The 23549-nt window shown below is 37.2% G+C and overlaps 1 protein-coding gene across 21 annotated transcripts in view; it reads right to left on the reverse strand.

Moving 5' to 3' along the window:
• magi2 (membrane associated guanylate kinase, WW and PDZ domain containing 2) overlaps positions 1-23549 on the reverse strand; it is a 929612-nt gene that overhangs the window by 250869 nt on the left and 655194 nt on the right. For all 21 annotated transcript variants that reach the window (XM_062983516.1, XM_062983514.1, XM_062983518.1 and 18 more), the window contains one exon: positions 4801-4858. In XM_062983516.1, coding sequence (XP_062839586.1) covers positions 4801-4858 — 58 coding nt within the window. The remainder of the gene's footprint in view (positions 1-4800; positions 4859-23549) is intronic.

Here is a 23549-nt window from a genome sequence, read left to right on the forward strand (position 1 = left end):
AGCTGTTCAGCTGGTTCAAAAAGCTGTGGCCAGATGGCTAACTGGGGCTGGCTCCTGTTGCAACAGCTCCACTGCCTGCCAGTCTGTTTCCAAGCACAATTCAAAGTGTTGCTTACGACCAATAAAATCCTATCTGGCTGCGGTCCAGGCTATTTGGCAGATCGTATCTCCCAAAATTAACCTGCCCAAACCCTGCGATTTTCAGTTCCACCAGCCTCTTAAGCATGGTTGGTGGAGATGCAAGAGAGGGCCTCCTTTGTGGTTACCTTTTAATCTGGAACTCCTGTGCTTTTCAGGCAAGCTTTTAATGAAGGAAGTTTTTAAGATTAAGCCAAGGGGGTTCTTTGTTTTATGTAGCTTAATAAAGTTTTATTTTTTTTGTTTTAGCTATGTATATTTAATAAACCCTGTGTTTATTTCTACTGTAATATTTGTATGCTTTGAGTTTTAATTTACTTTACATATTGTATGATTTTTCATATCAGCCACTTTGAGACTACTTTGGGAGAGAAGAAGCAGGATATTATTATTATTATTATTAGTAGTAGTAGTAGTGATATAATAATAATAATAGTAATAATAATAATAATAATAATAATAATAATAATAATAATAATAATAATCTCAGCCAGATAAAAGTACAGTAGTATACCAGGCATTCCGATTCTGTTCATATAGTATTTTGATTTGTAGTGTTTATAATCACTGATTATATTTGTGTGTGTGTCTAAAAAATATAAGGCTGGATAGAAAATCAACAAATTATCTGCACTGTTTCTTTTCACAACATAAATATAAGGAAGGCCTCTTTTCAAACATAGTAACCTGAGGCTATAATTTGCTCAAGACCAATCACATGCAGTACTGTAGGAGCATAGCTGGCTTCTAGAGATAATAATACAAAAAATTAACTTTATCAAGCTCTCTGAAATAAGTGATTGTCAGACTTAGGAATATTTAAGGCCCAGTCTGAAAAGCACATGACATCTAGGAGTCTAATAAAATATCATTAGCTATGCCAGAGAAGCACCATGTTTGCAGTCTTTGTGTATGGCAACTGATCAGGATGATTAAGAGATTTAAGCATCAATATTGACAAGGAGAGGGGCATCAGTAACATACCTGTGCTCCCATTTCTGGGAAGCTCTTTGCCATGGATGTGAGTTAATTAGGAGATTCATATTAAATACATTTATATGTTTGACAGAAATTTCTTTTAAATCAGTCTTATGCTCATCTTTGTGCTAGTAGTGATGTTTTTGTGATACAGCATTGGGACTTCCCATGACAGCTACCTTCCTCTCAGATTTCTACATTGTGATAATAAATTTCCATACAGTGTGGTTTATTAAGTCTTTTACACAATTCTCAAACTTCTGAAGTGTGCAACTGTATGAAGTTTAAAAAATTGAGAATTGCCTTTTTTCTCTTTCACAGTTTGCAGATTTGAAACAGAGAGTCACTGTGGTCAGATCATTAATTTTATCTATTTATGGAAACAATTTATCCTAGCCTTGTATTTGCATACAGAGCAGGAGTGATGGCACCCATGCATAAATCTTTCCAGAGGCATCAATGGTGTTGGGAAAAAAATATTCACAGTGACTTTTCCCACACTTCTTTTATTCATATCACAGTTTCACCCCACAAACACTTTCCCTGGAAGAAGACTCTTGGAGTATTTGTTGGTGCCTAAACCATCCTTCGGAAATAGCAACGGCAGTGAATTGGTGGAATTTTTGAAGGCAAGTTTGCAACAGTCCTGCAATGCAGAGTATAAAGCGGCAGTTCTTAACCTGGGGGTTGCAACCCCCTGAGGGGTCAATTAGCCATTTCAGAGGGGTTGCGCCACTGCCTCCTTTGGCCCCGGTCCCTGCCAGGCCCAGCATATCAGATATTTACATTACAATTCATAAGAGTAGCAAAATTGCAGTTTAAAGTAGCAACAAAAATAATTTTATGGTTGGGGGTCACCACAACATTGGAACTATATTTAGGGGTCATGGCATTAGAAAGATTGAGAACCACTGGCATAGAGGGTTGTTCATCACTGAAGGACTTTGGAAGAAAGAGGGGTTGTGGAAGAAAAAAACACTGCACTCTCAGGGAAAGATGGCCAAAAGCATCATCTGGATTTTTTACAGGAGTGTAGAGGCTGGGAGAAAATTCAGCAAAGCACATTAGGCCATCAAGAGCTGCATGCAGCCTACAGGCCATATTTTGTCCATCACTGATGAAGCAAGAAATGTCCTTGCAATGATACACAAGTCACAATTTTCTGATAGAGGCAATGGAGCCATTTCTATGCCTGTATCATGAAAACAGGGGCCCCTGATGGCACAGTGTGTTAAAACACTGAGTTGCTGAACTTGCGGACCAAAAGGTCCCAGGTTCAAATCCTGGGAGCGGAATGAGCGCCCGCTGTTAGCCCCAGCTCCTGCCAACCTAGCAGTTTGAAAACATGCAAATGTGAGTAGATCAATAGGTACCGCTCCGGCGGGAAGGTAAGGGCGTTCCATGCAGTCATGCCGGCCACATGACCTTGGAGGTGTCTACGGACAACGCCGGCTCTTTGACTTAGAAATGGAGATGAGCACCAACCCCCAGAGTCGAACACAACAGGACTTAATGTCAGGGGAAACCTTTACCTTTACCTATCATGAAAACACACATTTGAGAGAACACAGTTGAAAAGGTCCTATGGTACCCCAAGGACTGCTCATGTTAACCTTGTATTTATGATTGCGAATAGTGTTTGATCTAAAGCAATGGTTCTCAACTTGTGGGTGCTGAGGTGTTTTGGCCTACAACTCCCAGAAATCCCAGCCAATTTACCTTTATCTTAGGATTTCTGGGAGTTGAAGGCCAAAACATGTGGGGACCCACAGGTTGAGAATCACAGATTTAAAGGTTCAAAAAAAGACGGTGCAGCATAATTAGAAAATTCACTAAGGTTTTAGTGGTAGGGGCTCTATAAAAGGATTTTATGGTATCTGTTTGTTTAAAAATATGCTCTTCTACAAATTTCTGCAAAGTAGCACATGATTATATTTTTAAAAAATAGTACTGGAAAAGAGCTGGAGAAAACAGAAGGATACATTGTGAGGGGAACAGAGAGCAAATAAAAAGACTGGCAAAAGAAGCAGTCTGTAAAATTCAGCTTGATGCAACTCAAGCTGAATGTATATGAAGACTATATCCCAACTCCAGTATGCAGGATCCTCCATTGGTTTAATTCCATTGGAATTACACTCACCCATTTTCATCTGAAAGTCAAAGTTGTCTTGAAAACCACACTATTTCCCTCCTCACATTGGTACAAAAGGTCTCTACCATGTTCATGTGTTCACTGTTTTGGATTATTTATAGTCATATGTCTGTAGTGGCTATTTTTTCCTCTTTCCTGTATATTCACGTATTCTTATAAATCAATAGCTTTCTTGTTTTCCTGTTATTCCTCCCAACCACCTGAGCTCTAATTGGCTTGTATACAGCCCCTCGATGGACTCTCTTATCCCACTTCCCTTTTCTTTCCCCCCTGAAACCCCATAACCCCTACATCCCATGTATGTGTGTACAGAAGTATCTGTCATGACAATTAATTGTATCCTCATTTAGACTACGACCTTTAAAGTTTCCCATATGATCTTCCCTCATGATTAACAAGATTGCGAAAATACTGCATAGAGTGGAACAGCAAATTTATAAAGCTTCTGGCCTCAATCCAGTAAAAATTACACATATCCCCCATGCGAAATTCCTTTGAATCTATTTCCTGCTTGGTCCAAATGAAGTTGTAACCCTCTGCCATCTTCAATGGGAGTAATTCCCACTGAACACAATTAAACTTACTTCTGTATAGGATATATACAATCACTCTATAAATTAACAGTAGGACAGGCAGTAGAAGCATTGGACATTCATGTTTCCCTTTTGGACCTTAGCTGGGCACAAGGTTCCTGTGATAATGAACTTCACTTCCTTCCAAGTCACACATCTTTATTAAAACCCAAGATTAAAATCCCATCATTGACGAAGAAAATAAGTAGTCTCTATATGGAATACTTCCACCGTTAAGGTGACTACCATATGATGAAATCCCGGGAAAGTTCTTTATTTTTTTTTTGGACTATTTCTTCCCCAGACCACATTGCCAGAAGCTCTATGCAGTAGGGGATTCTGGGAATTCTATGGAAAAATAACTTTTCTAATCTCAAATTTCATATCAAATGGCAGAAAGATGCTAAAGCAAATTTCCCATGGGAAATGGCTGCCCTTCAAATTTTCTATGTCCTTTACAGGCAGCATTATCAGGGAACCTATTGGCTGGCAGTTGTTTAGTATTTTGGTGTCAGAATTGGGCATAAGGTTGAGGTTAGGCAGCTGGGCTTTTAAAAATCCCTGAAAGATCATAAAACTGTTATTATAAAATCCATAGATAATTTTATAATATTAAATTACCCTTGGAAAGATTGTTGACATATTATGGCGTTTGAGTAACATCTGTACAATTTGAATGATGAGAAGTTTTCTGTGGAAAGCTATTGTCCAGAGACAAGCAATCTTTGCTTCTGAAAGTATGTGATAGAGCATGGAGAAAGCAGGCATACACAAAGTCCTTTTCCATGGAAGTCCCCAAGTCTTTGCTACTTTCTGTTTGGCCTTCTATTTCCCAGCACATTTCTAGGTGTAGCAGGAAAACAGTGGGGCGTACACCTTCTCAACATGAAGCCCTGAGTGAGACATTAACAACAGTTTATGCAAGATTAATAGTCAATTAATAATGAATTTGAAACTTACTCAACATAGTAAGTGCCATAAATGGGATCATCAATTTTCTCCCAGCCATATGGTAGCTCTGAAAAACAAAGAATAATGCCTTTCAGTAAATACAGCACAGGATGCCAAGATTCCTAATAGTAATGAAAGAATAATGTTGTCATCTGTGGCAACTGTATAACGTAGTTAAATAGAGTGCTCAAAACCAAGGCCAAATTTTAGAAATATTCCATGGCATTAACAACTAGCATTGGCATGAAAACTAGCATGGCAATCCAGAGCAATCAATGCCTAAGAAGAATACATTTTAGTTTCTCTATTACTGTGCAGTTGTTTGCCAGATACAGAAACACATCGTCTCTGATATTATTGTCTAGGGAAATTAGGGAGAGTGTTTGCAGAGTTTGGAAGAAACTAGTTACAAGCAATTGTAATTCACTCATTTTTACCATGACTAAGGCACAACTAAGTTATGGTACAACTGTAACATAATGAGGATAATGTTCATTCTTTTGTAATGCAAGACAGTTTTAATTGGTTTTATAATTACATGTGATTTAAAGGTGTCTTCACTATTTTAGATATGTAGTCTGTAGCATTCTAATACTTAATACGTGGATAAATCAACTATTTCAACCATTTGAACAACAAAAAAAATATTTTAAAAAGTTGCAATGACAATTAATTGAAAAAGTTAAGTATATTTTAAAAATAAATTTCCAAGCTCTGAACTCAATGATAATAAGAATTCTATCACTGACAATGTTGGCAGGTCTTCGACATTGCTTATTTAATTCTAGTAAAATTACAATATTCAGTTTCATACCATGGATATTTTTGCATTTTATGTTGTAAAGATAGGACACTAACCCCCCCCATGTCCCACATGTGCTTTTAGTTACCCATGAATTACCACATCTCATTTCAGTATAGTGAAGCAAACTTTTAAAGATATATTCACACAATTAATAAATAAATATATACCATGCCAATAAAAGCAGAAGGCTATCTTTAATATTGCCATACAACTATTCTTCAAAATCCTATGGAAATGGAAAACTATCAAGTCGAAATGACAATGACATTTGTGAATATTTCCACCCTGCCAAAGGTGCCACTCTTTCCAGAAAGTCTGTGGCTGTTTATTAAACCGGAGAAGAAATAAACAGAGGGTTCATTTACACTGTAGAATCAATGCAGTTTGACACTCCCTTAATTCTCAGGGATCAATGCTGTGGAATTATGGGAGGTATTTATTATTATTATTATTATTATTATTATTATTATTATTATTATTATTATTATGTTTATTTATACCTCGTTTTTTCTCCCCACAAGGAGACTCAAACTGGCTTACATTAAAAACATTTCAATACAGTGTTCCCTCACTACTTCGCAGTTCACTTTTCGCAAATTTGCTGTTTCGCAGTTCTTCAATAAACTCTAAAATACTATTATGAATCATAAAAAATTACAATTTACAGCCTAAAGAAGGGAGGAAGAAGAAGCCAAAGGGACAGAAAAGGAGCCCAAGCGGCAACAGGAGGAGAAAGAGCCAATTTATCAACACATGATTGGTTGATAAAGACTTAAAATAGTGTATAACTACTAAATTAATGTATAAATATTAAAATAAATATAGTGTCCTACTTTGCGGATTTTCACTTATTGTGGGTGGTCCTAGAACCTAACCCCTGCGATAAGTGAGGGAACACTGTACAATTTAAAATGTACAAATATACAAACATTAAAACAGAATTAACCATCAATGGCATTAAACATTTTTCAGTTAAAATCCATAAACACATAATCAAAGCTAAAAACCACAGCACTCCCTGACTTGAGCTTAAAAAGTCAGCACTCCCTGACTTGAGCTTCTTCTTTAAAAGCCTGCCTGTATAAAAAGGTTTTAGTCTGCCGATGGAAGGACAGCAGGGAGGAGGCCATTGTAGATATGTTTTTTAGTCGAAGCCGAAGAGTACTGATGCTTCACCAAATCAGAAATACCAAAATTCTCTTCAATTGAGTGGTGTCAGTTAAAGTGCTGAAGCAGTCTTCCACTGTGAATACCTTCATAGCCCTGTGTCACTTTGTGCATTTGAAAAATGGTGCTCCTTCCTCCTAGTAACAGTGAAGTCCTCATGGAGCCAATCTGATCTAATCATGTCATGATTTTAGTGGCGCAAAAGAGAGCTCTGATCAAGGGCAATGCCTATTCAGGAAACACAGCTTGCACTCTGAATGAGCTTCCTTTGCCCTCATATCATAGCCTGCACTGATTGAGTCCTTGCTGAAGTCCTTGCTGCAGTCAAGGAGGAAGACTGTTTTCAACTAACAATAATAAATAAATACTGGTAAATATCACCATAGCTAAAACAAAACAAATTAAAAAGAACTGGGAAGAGGTGTTTCTAGATCTGTATCAACTCTGCACAACCCTCTTTTTTTGGTGCCAAAAATATTTGCAACAGGCTATCCCCAACATTTATCAATTTGAGAAACTGTCTATCCTCAGTAGATCTTCCAGATACTCCCCAATTAAATATACAAACACCCAAGTACAATAAAAATGATAATATATACTATACATTAATTTGTTTTTAAAAACAGGAGTAAAGGAGAGAGCGAGAACAGCATAAAATATGGAAGTACAGTAGAGACTCACTTATCCAACATAAACGGGCCGGCAGAACGTTGGATAAGCGAATATGTTGGATAATAAGGAGGGATTAAGGAAAAGACTATTACACATCAAATTAGGTTATGATTTTACAAATTAAGCACCAAAACATCATGCTTAACAACAAATTTGTCAGAAAAAGAAGTTCAATACGCATTAATGCTATGTAGTAATTACTATATTTACGAATTTAGCACCAAAATATCACGATGTATTGAAAACATTGACTACAAAAATGCATTGGATAATCCAGAACATTGGATAAGCAAGTGTTGGATAAGTGAGACTCTACTGTACATTTAATGCGTAGCATATTCTTGTACATTTGACCTCTAGATTACTGTGTGATAAAAGCTATATCTGACTTAAGATGGATGTTATATCAATTTTGACTAAAAGGAAATGTGCACTGAGAGTTTAATATGAGATATTATGGCCATCACTGGTGTATCAATTAGATTGGCGACATGTTATGTCTAGTCTGAGCTTGGTCCAGTGGCTTCAGCCTGTGATTATGTGACAGTTTTCTAATCCTTAAAAATCTACCATACCTAACTATTTGCTCATTTAGAAGGTTATAGCATCTGGGCATGTGTCCATCAAAAGCTCTTTCAATGGAAATAATAACACGCATATTGCTGACAGCTTAACAATGGTCACAAACAGAGTGATATACCAGCACTTATCTAGCAGCACTTATTTTATCCACGATTGACAGAAGACTATTTATAAGAAACAAGGACAAACAGATTCCACTAAAAGCAATGACTATTATACCTACCTAATCCACAATTGCTGTTTTAAATGTATCCAGACATAGTAATAGATAAAGTGTTTGAAGCTAACTGTGCTTTGAGACTGAGAGAAAGAAGTTGTGCTACAAACTTCTATATTTCAATTAGTCTCTAGCTGTTACAAATCCCTTTGTATACTGTTGCAAATGTATTTAACATGCCAAGTTGCCTGACTCCCAGATTTGACATAAAGGAACTTGTTAACTTGATCTACAGAAATATCCAACAGGAAAAAGAGGAACAGGACCACATTTCTTTCTTTCCGTGTTGTTCCCCTGCTCCAAACTAGGTGATAACAGCAAATGGATATCTATCAGTTGAATCTTGCTGTGAACACAATGGGTGATCTCAAAAATTACAACAATCTGGGTCAAGCGAACATCTCTAGAGCAAGATCTAAATCATATCTCTGCTAAACACAACTAAGACAATGTACATTTGTGTGAATCCATCATGCACCCAGTTTCCACATTTTCAAAATTTCCAAAAATAGGCGTTGTATGCAAAATAGTGTGTTCTCACACTAGAGCTGAAAGAGTAGTCAAAGAATATGTATCCCATCTGAAATCTTGTAGCTGCCTTCTGAGGAACTCTGGGGTTTGTAGTTTAGTGAGACCCAGGACCTCTCTGACTAAGCATTTTAAAGGTCTCCCCCCTAAACTATAAGCAAGATTATGTTGTAGCTCAACTGAACTTGGGTATCCAAATTAAGGAACCATTGTATTTGAGTTGTACTCTGTACAACAGGTAGCACACAGAAAATTTACTCATAGGATACTCTTCCGTAGTAAATACAATTGCCTTTTGGAGCAAGATTTATAAACTAAGGTAAAGGTTTCCCCTGACGTTAAGTCCTGACTCTGGGGGTTGGTGCTCATCTCCATTTCTAAGCCAAAGAGCCGGCGTTGTCCGTTGACACCTCCAAGGTCATGTGGCCAGCATGACTGCATGGAGCGCCCTTACCTTCCCGCTGGAGCGGTACCTATTGATCTACTCACATTTGCATGTTTTCGAACTGCTAGGTTGGCAGGAGCTGGAGCCAACAGCGGATGCTCAAGCCGCTCCCGGGATTTGAACCTGGGACCTTTCGGTCTGCAAGTTCAGTAGCTCAGCGCTTTAACGCACTTCGCCACCGGGGCTCCTTCTATAAACTAGAAACATGCTATTCAAACTATTGTGAATTTTTTTGTTATATACCAGTGGTTCTCAACCTGTGGGTCCCCAGGTGTTTTGGTCTACAACTCTCAGAAATCCCAGCCAATTTACCAGCTGTTAGGATTTCTGGGAGCTGAAGGCCAAAACATCTGAGGACCCACAGGTTGAGAACCACTGTTGTATACAGAAGCCTTTGGATCAATGGTACAGATATTTATCTCCAAGATGCTGTCTAAACTTCTCAAAGCACAACTGAGATGATGATGATGATGATGATGATGATAATAACAATAACAACTTTATTTTTATATCCCACCACCATCTCCTCAAAGGGACTTGGGGTGGCTTACATGGAAGCCAAGCCCAGCATAAACAAAATTAACAAGCTAAGTCACAATTAAAACATAATAACATATAAATAATCTAATTAAAACAATTAATTTCAGAACTGGGGGGGGGGCACCACCGAGAAGGCTCTCTCTCTTGTCCCAACCAACTGTACATGTGGCGATGGCGGGAGTGAGATGAAGGCCTCCCCATTAGATCTTAGAGCCTGTGCCGGCTCGTAGTGGAGGATGTGGTTGTGAAGATAGACAGGGAACAAATGATTTAGGGTTTTGTAGGTAATAACCTGCACTTTGAATTGGGACTATAAACTTATCGGCAGACACTGGAGCTGTTTTAATAGAGGCATCGTCCGCTCCCTATAACTAGCTCCAGTTAGCAACCTGGCTGCCAACCTTGGCACCAGTTGCAGTTTCTGGGCCATCTTTAAAGGTAGCCCCACATAGATCTCTGAAGTAATTCAATCTAGATGTAACCAAGGCATGGACCACCATGGCCAAGTCAGGCTTCTTGAGGTACTGTCGCAACTGGAACACAAGTTTTAACTGTGCAAAGGCCCTCCCGGCCACCGTTAACACCTGAGCATCAAACATCAGTGCTGAGTCCAGGAGGACCCCCAGACTGCAGTACATACAGTGAGGGATGGGCTTGCTAGGGTATAATGAAGCTCTGTGTGTATTAAAGAAAAAAACTACACTGCTGATCATAATATGCAGTAGCTAATCTAGGTCAGCAGTTAAGCAATTAAGTTTGGACCACACCCAGTGGGGTGTGGCTGTGTTTGTGTATTAGCTTCTGCTCAGGCTTTTGATTTTGGTTTCACTTTTGCATCTCTCTTTTTTGAAGAAGAGGCTGAAGAAGCCATGCTCTTTGTATTGCAATGCTTTTTACATCTTGAAATGCTTACAAGGACTATGTAAATTTGTTAAACTGTAAGATTTCTGTTTTGATGCAACACTTCAAGTTTATGTTTGGACTCTGTTGTAAAGAGTAAAGTTTTACTGTTTTTTTTTTTCTTTTGCAACTGTGCAAAGTTATTGTGTCTTTGTTGGACTAGACTGAATTCCGCTTGAAGTGCAACAGGGGTCCCATGGGATTATATAGTTTATGTCACTGGTTTTCATCCAGTTTGCTTCACTGGTTTTGCTCCAAAGCTTTTTCCCATCAGCAGATTCATTATAGCCTTGTGGACAGATGTGGACTGTTTGCTGTTATAAAGGGTCTTGTTTTCTCTGCCTGGGTCTTAAATGCTATGTTATGCTTCCTGTTCCAGTGCCTTAACACTATGACACTTTCCCATATTGTTTTAAAAGCAACAAATTGTATCTAATACTTATTTTAGCTTTGTGTTTAAGATAAAAGACTTAAATCTAATTGTCAGCCTGAAAAAGTACATTTGTTGAAGCCAGAGGTAATTACTATCAACACTTACATACACTCAACAGATTCAGTGAGTTTACTCTAGCTAGAGTAACTGAAGAAAAAATAATTTATCACATCTTTCATTTACAGAAATTAGTTCGATGGTTAATTCTTATTTCTCTCATATCTGCCCAAATGTTGCTGTTCTGCAGAGTGAGATTTTTCTCACAGAGTTTGGCCTTTGTGGGATTGATGTTTGTCTTGTCTTGTATTTGTTTATTTATACCACCCCCTTTCTCCAGAGTTTGGATTCAAAGTATTCTACAAAATAATCAGAAGCACATACTGTCCAATATTTCACAGATGAAAACTGGAAAAAATGGCCAAACAACATCATAGTGTGACCAAGATGACAAGGGTTATTAATGAGGAAGAACAGGCAAGCTAGAAGAGGATACAGTCATTTATTTTGGTCTGTGATTTATAGATTGTAGTGAAGTCTTTGGCTGCTGAAATCATGAAAATCATGTCTCCCTACAAAAGAAATAGAAGTGTCACAACATCTGATTATCTTTATGTGTAAATTATACTGTAGCACAGCAGCCACATTTAAAACACAATATGGAGAAGCAGAATAGTTTCCCATTAACAAGGGATCAGACAAAAGATGCACTTTATCACCTTGTTTAATTCAAGTGTGGATAGAACATATCAAACGGAAAACAGGATTAGGCTTATAAAATTCAGGCAAGAAAAGTGGGGGAAAGAAAATCAATACATGCAGATGACACCATATACTGCTTCCAGAAAACAGCAAAGATTAGGAATGACTTCTGATGAAAGTTAACAAAGGAAATGGAAAAGCAAGATTACAACTGGATATTATGAGTAATGAAGACATTGAAATTGATTTCCTACAGCTTAAAGTTAGTCATTAACCCAAATGGAGATTGTAGTTAAGATATCAGAAGAAGTCTAAGAGTTGGAAAGGCAAACAGTTGTTGTTGTTGTTGTTGTTGTTATTGTTGTGTGACATCAAGTCATTTCCCACTTACAGTGATGATAGAGTCAATTTATACCGAAGTCAGAATCATCTAGGTTACAGTATTTCTGATTTCTATATATGGTTGTAAATGCTGAACAATGAAGGCTAAGAAAGATAATATAATCAAATGAAATACAGTGCTGAAAAAAATGGATTTCATTGACAAATGAAAGGGTCTTACAGCAAATCAAGTATTGGATCTAATTAGACGTAAATATGCCATTCTTTGGACATATCATGAAATAATCTGAATTGTGTGACGCAGTCCCCGGGTCCAATCTACACAGGGTCCACACCTGGTAAGACCTAGATCTTATTTTAAGATCTGGATCTTACCAGGTATGTAATTAATTCATTTTTACTGGTGGCGTCCTAGGATATGGGCATGTCTGGATGGGCCCAAAGGATCAATGTAGCAAGATTTATTCACATCCCTAGTTAACATACAAACTGCATTCTAGGGATCTGTAGCAGCTTGTAATTAAGGGACCAAAGGCTTCTGTTTAATTTTATTTAATTGATTTACTATACCCATATAGATGGCCTATAGCACATATTGTCTGGATGGCTCATATCACAAAATCAAGATTAAAATAATGTTAATGTAAAATAATTAAGAATTATTAATATCAAATTAAAGCTGAGAGGCTCAGAGTGTTGCACACACACACATTTAAAAGGTCTCCATAAAGACGAAGGAATTCACTCAGTACTGGGTAGATTATATCAGATAAGACTATATGAACTAAAGAAAATAATGAAGCCCAAGGCATTTACACAGAGACTAAACTGTTCACTACTTCTAGGCCTGGAAAAGTCTGACTACAACTTTCTGACCTACTGACCATGATGGTTGAAGGATTTAGGAAACCGCAGTCCCAAAATGAACTGTTTTAGACTTGGTCTTGTCATGACACTGCTTTGCTTTCTTTCAATATTCCGAATTTTCCTATTGGTGACCTTGAGCAAGTCACACACGCTTGGCCTCAGAAAACCCATGACAGGTTTGACTTGGGGTTACTATAATTTGGAAATGATTCGAAGACACACAACAATGACAACTTATATCTATATCCTTTGTTTATGGAAATAAAACAGTCAACAGTTATCTAACATTTTTAGAAAAATGGAAATTTCTCGCCTGGAACAGTAATTTAATGCCTTTCAGAAATGATAACGCTATGCACCCCTGCTCTTGTTTTGTTCAGTGGATGCCTTATTCAAAGAGAAAGCGTTTCATGACTATTGCAGTGTCTGCAATAAAAAAAATCCATTTTACTTCATTCATATTCCCTTATGTACACTTTTCCCTTGCATAGTAGAAACAGTATATGCTTGAGTGAAGCATACTTATTCTATAAATGCCTTTCAGCTTTAATATATTCAATGGTTTTATCTAAGGTTTATTTGGTTTGACAAAGTTATATTATATCCAAATTAGATTTGACTAAATAGATATTGCTATCAGTTTTACATTTTTTAGAAAACCTCTTGTGGTTGTGGCAATAAAACGCAAAGGCATTACACAGCAGGAAGTTGTATTTTCCTCTTTGCTAGTGTAACTGAATAAAATGTGGGCCTGGAGACTGCATCCTGCCCTGTGAGGGGGAAAAGAAATCCTTACAGTTTCTGTGGGACTCACTCATTGGAAATATGGGGCTGGATTTTGAGATATATGAGTCTTCATCTGTTTTTGTGACACCTTCACAGTGTCCCTAAAATATGTTTTTCAGTGTTGGTGGATCCAAACAGATGTGGGAGTGTATATGGTAATGGGAGGCCTTTAAAAAGGAATCCTCCAACCGTGGCCCTCCAGATGTTTGGCCCTCCAACTCCTGGCATTTCTGACCATTGAACAAGGTGACTAGACCTTCTGAGAGTTGGAGGCCCAAATAGCTGGAGCAATGCATGCCTTTAAGTGTGAATAAATCACTGAGCTAAATTTGGAGGTGAGAACTTATGTGAAAAGAGTAAGCAAAGCATAGAGGATTGCTAAGGTATCTCTTATAGGAACAACATGAGTGAAAAAGAACACCATAATAATAATAACAGCAGACAAGAATAGCCACCATGACATTGTTGTGGTTTCCATGTTGACTTCATTGTCACAGTCATACAAGCACATTAACTGATTGGAGTGCTTACTTATTTCACTACCTGCTGGTTACCACTTGTTTAAAAGGCAAATACATTTTAATGTAGATAATGGTATCCATTGCAAATTCTTTTAGTTCTTTCCACAAATTCTTCTATCAGATCACACTCTAAAAATATTGCTCCCTGGAAGTGTTTATGGGCGCCTCTAGGTCCTCCAGTGAGATTTTATGGCATGTTTTGGCTCAATTATAGTCAACATATAGGATTCATTATTTATTTATTTATTTATTTATTTATTTATTTTATTACAATATTTATATCCCGCCCTTCTCACCCAACAGAGGACTCAGGGTGGCTTACAATAAAACACACATATAAAACCTGTACAATACACTATAAATCAGTTAAAAATTAACTTACATAAAACATTATTAGCCATGGTTTTAAATATCTACTGGGTGGGAGATGATTCTTGGGATGTATTCCCCATAAATACAGGGTACTGTACTTTTAAAACGACTCTTTACTGTCATTATCTACTGATGATTATCATTTGTTTACAATTCACAATTGCAGTTGCAAAAAATATTGTGACATTATCCATAATCTATGCATCCTGGTTGGTGAGTAGAAAGGAAGGAAACATTTCTCCTGTCCTGGCTGGAACATCCAGTAGAATAAATATAATTAAAGCAACACATAGACCTTGGTAAAAAGGGTGCTATAAAAGCACATGTTTGAGAATTTCTACTGCCTCATTTGCGCAAGACAAAATAAGTCTGTTTTATGGGATCTTATTACATTTTCTCTCCAATACAGCAGACGGTAGCACATTAAATCAGACTAATGCAAAAGGTTTTCTATACTTAGGAACTGTTTAGTTTTTCAGGTAATTAGGGCAGCCAAAGGGTATTGTAGAAATTCCTTGAATTGGCTTTTTGGTGATTAAACTCAAGTGATTTTGTAGCTCTATGTCACTTAGTCATTGTTTGGCAACGGCTTTAGCATTACTGTAGCTAAGTGCTATTAAAGCATTAGATGTAAATCCATATGTTAGAATATTTGATGACTATTTCCAGGCAAATTAAAAACCGTTACTATTAGAGGCGGCAGTCCAATTGGGAAAAAGATGGTTTTGGCAAATAATTGATCTTAAGGATCCACGCATGGGCCTCAATAGAGATTAGGCTTGCCCCAAGATGCAAAGCTGTGTTAGGAATTCAAAAAGGAACGTCAAATAAACCTCTGAGAAATTTAGTCTGCAAAACTTAGAAAGGGTTGAAATTATTGTAGGCACAGAGTAGTGAACCATCTAACAACTGACATGCAACCTTGGCTATAAATACTTCAATAATGAAAGGAATGCAGTGTTCCCTCACGTATTGCGGGATTAGGTTCCAAGACCACCCGCAATAAGTGAAAATCCACAAAGTAGAGACACTATATTTATTTTAATATTTATACATTATTTTAGTAGTTATACACTATTTTAAGTCTTTATCAACCAATCGTGTGTTGCTAAATTGCCTCTTTCTCCTCCTGTTACCATTTGGGCTCCTCTTCTCTCCCTTCAGCTTCTCTTTCCTCCCTTCCTTAGGCTGTAAATTGTAATTTTTTATGATTTATAATAGTCTTATAGAGTTTATTGAAAAACCACGAAGCAGCGAATCTGCAAAAAGTGAACCATGAAGTAGTGAGGGAATATTGTATGACCATTTTGATATCAGTTGCTGCTCTCATAATTTTTTTAAAATAAGCCTTACCACCTCATGTACTCTCATTGTACCATACTGGGTCTACTAGAATGGCAACATTTGCAATGTTCAAAATAAATTCCCATTTACACCCAATGTGAAATAAATAATATTTGCCAATAAATACATAATATTTGCCAACATGATTTGAAGGGTATTTTTCCTCCTTTTCAAGCATTTTTTTTGAAGATGTGGCCTTCAGCCACGCATCACTGATCTGTGTCAATATATATTTGTTCAGAGGGGTTCGAAATACAGCAAGTAAACTACCATGCTAGAGTGATGTGCCTATGTATCATTATTATCTGGCTAGAAACAAAGTACTTCAGTTACAAGGATATGTATTAAAGTTGTAAAAGATCAATTCTGTGGTCCAGCTTCTGAAAACTGGCAGATAATGAGGATGAGGACGATTTATATCCTGCATTTTTCAAGCCTCCAGACTCAAGGCAGATTACCAAAGTAAAACATATATAGGTAAAAGTATAGATTGCGTATATCAGTTTTAAGATTGAACAGGAATGTGTGTGTATGCCTTCAAGTCATCTGTAGGCTTAAGAAGGAATACTCAGAGGTGCTTTTCCAGATTCTTCCTTTGAAATATAGCTTATAGCATCTGGACTTCATTTGCACTCTTCCATCCAAGTACTAACCAGGGCTCACCCTACTTAGCTTTCAAGATCAGGTGCTCAAAGCTTCAAACCTGTTAGAAGGCAATAGAGAAATGCTAGCTCAGAGAAGCAGAGGAAATAAGTACCTAATATGTTGTCGAAGGCTTTCATGGCCGGGATCACAGGGTTGTTGTATGTTTTCCGGGCTGTATGGCCATGTTCCAGAAGTAATACTTCTGGAACATGGCCATACAGCCCGGAAAACATACAACAACCAAGTACCTAATACCTTCTCAGTTATTTTACTGGACAGTACCTATGGTGCTACAATTGCTTCTATTGTAGCAGTAATTTCATGTTTGTAGAATGAAAACAGTAGGCAGGGACCAGGTATTACCACTGCTGTATTAAACAAACTACAGTGTTGGCTTAGGATTCTCAATTGATTTGTCTTACTCTCCTGGGTAATCTGAGGGCTCTTCTAGACAGTCCCTATATCCCAGGATCTGATCCCAGGTTTTCTGTTTATCTCAAATTATCTGGCAGTGTGGACTCATATAATCCAGTTCAATGCAGAAAACCTGGGATCAAATCCTGGGATATAGGGACTGTCTGGAAGGGCCCTGAGATGACTAACATGCATCCGTTCACACTTCTGTGCTAAGATTCAGGCTTGAAACTGTAGAGCAGGTTCATGGTCCGAAACAGGCCAAGACCCTAAAGCCACCCATTATAAGACTGGATGTTTACACTAGAGACAGCCTTTCACCCTTGGAATAAAAATTAATGTATATAATTATCTGTTTTCTCTAAGACTTCTCCCATTTTTTCTACCACCACCACCCAGATTTGAGCCTGTCCAACCATAGCAGCAGGCTTACTTACTTGTCCTAAAAACTAAACTCAATCTTTGAATGAACATGCACATACACCAATTACACAAAATTGCGCTGAGCTGATAGACACTGTCCTAGGAATGCATAAAAGGAAGAACATACTCTTTCGTATACCGCAAAGTTAAAAATAAATGTGTACTCCTTAAAGAAAAGATAAATGACCTTAGTCAAGACATCCATGAGATGCCCCACATATGCCAATGTATATCCACATGCTTCTTATGGGACTTATGCCTATCTCTGTCTTTCTTCTACTTAGGGCTCAATAATGTGCCTGTCTCACCCCATCTGCTGTTTTGAGTTTTTTCCAAAGTATTTGTCATGTAAAATATTTTAGCAATAGATCATTTTTATGAAGGATATTATTTAGAAAAAGTCAGACAATACTGAAATAACAGAAAAGCGTTATTTCAGTTGCCCGTTACTGCTGTCTAACAACAAGCAGCAATCATAACTTGTACTTCATCATCATAATCCAACAGCAACAGTTATATTTATGACGGCATTTGGATTGAGTCATTCCAGGTTTAGAAACCATGTCGAACAATCCCCATGCATTTTAAATGAGATGAAAACATGTGTGCATTCGAAAGCTTATTTCCCTTTATTTGAATGGCAATGCCATCTGCCAAACTAACACACTCTTTAGGCCTCTAAATGCTTTTTTTCTTCTGACAGCATCATCAGAAAAGGAAGCCTTCATAACAAAGAGGCATCTGGTCTTAATCCAAAAGTGACACATTTTGTTTGCATTCAAAGGGATACAAGGGCATTTTGCAAACGGTGGGTCCAATTAAGACTCCACTTTGTAAAAAATGGCAGAAATAATAAGATTCTTAGCAAATCACTTTCTCTTTTTTCTACAGAGGATAAAAATAAAATGGCCATTAAAAGATCTAAGCATATTTTAATTAATTGTAATTAATTCATATTCCCTCTTTGTTTTAAGCATTAGCATGCGGATTATGTCTGGGGTGTGTGGGAGAGATAGAAGAATACATATAAAAATCCTTTTGATTGAAATCTTTTGCATTTTATGTGCATTTTGTCAATATCATGTTTTGTCCTGTAAAATGTTAATTGACACTTAAGCTGCTGCATAAATTCAAGATGCTATAGTTAATCTACTCAACAGCATTATTCAACATTCTCAAGGAGCTGGTTATAGGGAACACACCATGCCCCTATTAAAGCAGCTCCAATGCCAATGAGTTTCCGGACCCAATTCAAAGTGCAGGTTATTACTTATAAAGCCCTTTACGCTTCGGGTCCAACCTACCTTCAAGACCGCATCTGTTTCCATGAACTGGCACAGGCTTCAAGACCTACCAGGGAGGCTCTTCTCTCAGTCTCACCTCCGTCTCTAGTGCGGTTGGCGGGGACGAGAGAGAGGGCCATCTCGGTGGTAGCCCCCCAGCTCTCGAATGCCTTCCTGAGAGAGATCAGGCTAGCCCCTACCCTCCAAACCTTCTGCACACTATTAAAGACCCAGCTTTTCCGACAAGCTTCCAATCATGTTTAGACTTTCTTATAATACACTAGCTGTGCCCGGCCATGAGTTGCTGTGGCAAAGTGGTGTTGGTATTGGTTAAAAATTGTTGTGTAATTTTTATTTGATGTTATTTGCATTTTTAATTAATTTTATTGTAAGTTATATTTTTATTTATTATATTTTATTATTTTCTTGTATTATTTTTAGTTATTTTCTGTTATTATAGTATTTTATTGTATTATTTTTTTAGTGTTTTTTATTATTTTTTATTGGGTTGCTAGGAGACCAAGTTGGAGGAGCTTAGCCTTCTAACTGGCAGCAATTGGATAAAAGCAATTATTCCTCTCTCTCTAATTAGGACTTTATTTTTCTTTTCTTTTTGTTGTATCAACCTAGAGGCGTGGATGATGGGTTGTGTTGTCAAATTTCAAGGTTGGGGGGCCTGTAGTTTTGTTGTTTTGTGGGTCGCCGTGATGCCATCACTCTTTTATATATATAGATATGAGGACCTTTAGACTTTTTTTTTAAAGCACTTTTACTATTCTAAGGTTGAATACTGCTGTTTTATCTACAGCAGTTGCTTTATTTTATTGCTTTTACCAGGGGGTACTGTGAATTTATGATGTTGCATTGACTGTTTTTTGCCTATGTTTTGTTTTTCACTTGTTGTATTTTGTATTTTGTGTCACACCTTGAGTGTTGTGTAAGCTGCCCTCGAGTTCTTCTGGGAGATGGTGGCAGGATATAAATAAAGTTTTATTATTATTATTTTATTGTATGACATAGAAAACAAGATAGATATGCTGGATTTCATATCACAAAATCACAAGTCGAAGACTTCCCAAGTGTCTAGGACTGTGTGATGTATTTTCAGATGATGCGTGCAGATCCCAGTAGGGTGGCCTTTTGCAGTTGGCAGATAATAATTTTGTCAATGTCTATTGTTTCCAAATGCCGGCTGAGATCTTTTCACAGGGCACCCAATGTGCCGATCACCACCGGGACCACCTGTACTGGTTTCTGCCAGAGTCTTTGAAGTTCAGTCTTGAAGTCCTGATAGAGGCTGAGTTTTTCCTGTTTTTCGTCAATGCAACTGTCACCTGGGATGGCAACATCAATGATCCAAACCTTTTTTCTTTTCCACAACTGTGATGTCTGGTGTGTTGTGTTCCAGAACTTTTTCAGTCTGGATTCAGAAGTCCCACAGTATCTTTGCATGTTCATTTTCCAATACTTTTGCAGGTTTGTGATCCCACCAGTTCTTTGCTGCTGGGAGGTGGTACTTGAGGCATGTTCCAATGGATCATTTGGGCCACATAGTTGTGCCTCTGTTTGTAGTCTGTCTGTGCGATTTTTCTTACAGCAGCTGAGGATATGATCAATGATTTCGTCGATTATTATTATTATTATTATTATTATTATTATTATTATTATTATCATCATTATTATTTTCCCCCAGTTAAATTCTAGCCTGTTCTGCTGGAACCAATTATGAAGTTGTTGAACTGCTGCTCTCAGGAGTCCTAGCTAGAATAGTGGAGGATGAGAGACACTGGGAAATGCTGTTCAACAACATCTAAAAGCTGCATATTTTCCACCTTTATGTTTCACCTACAGCTGTCTGCAATGGGACATTGAAGAGCAATTTGCTGGAGGGAGCAAGATATGTTGTAGGGGGCACACTTAGTTCAGATGGGGACTTGGCCAGGCCAATTCTGCCTTACTGCTGTGCAAGATGGAACATGCTGACATGCTCCTGTGTCTTGTCACAACAAAGAAAGATCAATAATGGAAGACAAGTTGTTTTCTAGATTAGGCTTGTCTGCATTATTGATTTTCACCTGGAGGAATCCCTGTTAAGTTTCCAAAGAATCACAGGGAACGCAGTTTCAAAACAAGTACAATGAAGTAATCAACCTTTCAGTGATGTACCATGAAGTCTGAATGGTTTTGTCAACATGTGCCATATGTAAGGCATGGATAAATCTGTTTTCCTTGCCATGACTTTTGAATTTTTCATATACAAGTTTATTATCTCCTGGTTCCATATCGAATTTTGAATTTCTGTTCCCACCCACGATTTATGGATTACAAAAATGTTGGATATGGCAGAGATGGACAAACAGACTAGGCTTATACAGTTGCCAGATTCTTCCAAACCTGAAGAAGAATTTCAGCCTTTTATTGACTATTAATGGAAGAAAGGGAAATGAAAATATTGGGTTTTTAAAGGGAAAGCGGTACAGGGATGAAGGAATATCAAGAAAAGAAAAAAAATTAGAAAAGTTAGTGACAAGAATAACAGGATCCCAATAATATCCAAGGGATCCTGAAAACTTAATCTTCCAGAGGTAAGAAGATTCATGACAAAAATGATAGATTTTTTGATTATGAAGGAGACAGTAGAGATAAGGTAGGAAGCGTTAGTTAGGGCTTTCTATTTTCCATTTCTTAACTTTTTCTATCTCCTTTGTTTGTTAGATTACCCCCTCTTTTCTTTTTTAACATCATAGAAACCCTTTTTAATGGAAGAATGGAAGAAGACAAAGATGTAAAATGTTTAAAATGCCCCTATTCTATATCTTCTTTTGTATCCTTTTCCGTTCCTCATATCTTTGCAATAAATATTAGATGATTTTTAAAAATTTCTGGTAAAAAAAAGTTTGCATGATTTATATGATCCCATGAAGAGAAGAAACTGGAAGAATAGATCTATGAAGTGTTACTAAAAAACAAAGAGGAAAAAAGAACAGACCAAATCCACATATCCACCCTATAACTTAGTGCAAAAAGCAAGCCTAGTTACTTGTTCCACATCTCCTGCATACATATATCATCTCTCCAAAGGAATGAGGTTTAGAAAATAAAACACAACTAATTAGCGATCCATGTCAAGCAGAAGGACTAGGCACAATTTTCCTAATCAGAGTCATTGACCAGCTATGAGGTGCACCAATTTACTGATGCAATAATGTAATGAAACCACATTGAAATGTTTTGAACAGTATCTAAAACATAAAGGAAACAAATATAGTTGTCACAGGCAAAAAGGAGCAATGGAATATTGCACAGGGTAGTAGCAAAAAAATTCAATGAATAATGTCTATCCAAATGAAAGCCAGTGTAGTCTAGTGGTTAAGGGACTTGGCAATCCAAGTGATAGTCTCAGTGAGACACAAATTTCATAGGGTGGTCAGTCATTTTCTTGGTGTGACCTGTGTGCTTAGGTTAAATTAGGATTAAAATGTGATAAGTGAACCATAGAAACGTGACCTAACTGAAGGTGAAAGGAAGAAAACACCTACCATCATAACTTACTCAAACAGAACAATATGCTATATATATTTTTAGCACTGGAGAATCCTGGGGCAACATTCTTTTTATTCCTCCAAACACAGTGTAAAGCCCAAGTAAGATTAATACTGAATACAACATTGCAACTCTGCTTAAGCATTTATATCCCCGCTATGAAAGGGTTAAATCTATTTGTCCCCAAGGAACTGGGAAATTGACACTTCTGTTCAATGTTTGATGTTTTGTTTTATATCTGAAATAACAGGTTGCCTTTTTAATTTAATTTTACTTTTTATGTCATAATTTGTTTTTATATGTTGGGTTGTCAATTTTCTTTATTATGGGCATATTGTTGTTGTGTTCAGGCAATGAATGTTGACTTTTATGTTTGGAATCCACCCTGAGTCTCTCTGGGGAGATAGAGTGGAATATAAAGTTATAATAATAATAATAATAATAATAATAATAATAATAATATAAATTTACCTGATGAGCAAGAGTAAATTTAATTTGCAATGGACTGAATAAACAAACAAATTATATACAAGAAGCAAGAGAAAGTTGGATCTGTTGGAAGACACTGAAAAGAACAGACTGTATCCTGCTCATATTTAATTTAAGAACACCTTCTTATCCATTTTTTTTACTTTGTTAGCAGGATGTTTTTAAGATAACATTCATCTTTACAGCTTTCTTGGGTGGTGGTGAAGGGGTGTTAATGGACTATAACATACTGCTGTGCTACAACATATGGCTAAATTGTCTGTTTTTGTCAGCAAATGTCTCAGTCTAACAACTGATGCATACAAATGGGTTTATATAAGATATTTTTGTTGTTAGAAGCAGGAAGCAATGCAAGAACATTGGTAGTGCACAATATGGGTGGAACAACAACAACAACTACTACTACTACTTTATTTTTGTACCCCACCTCCATCTCCCTGAAGGGACTCAGGGCAGCTTAAATATGGCACAAGGTGCCTAAAAATGCATAAAATAGACAGTACAATACAAAATAAAACCACTGGTATATAAAAAAAATTGAACTCAGAACATTGCCCAATGACCTATAGTGTCATATGTCATAATAACATAGCCAACTTTAAACAAGAAGAATGGAAAAAGATATTGCAAGTTGTAGCAAGATATTGCAAGGAACAAATGAGTAGGATAAAAGCGCTGTGGTGTATTATAACTGCAGACCATTGGGCTAGACATTCTCAAAGGCTTGTCTAAACATCCAAG

Source organism: Anolis carolinensis, chromosome 5, assembly GCF_035594765.1.
Source record: "Anolis carolinensis isolate JA03-04 chromosome 5, rAnoCar3.1.pri, whole genome shotgun sequence".
In the NCBI taxonomy this organism is placed as follows: domain Eukaryota; kingdom Metazoa; phylum Chordata; class Lepidosauria; order Squamata; family Dactyloidae; genus Anolis; species Anolis carolinensis.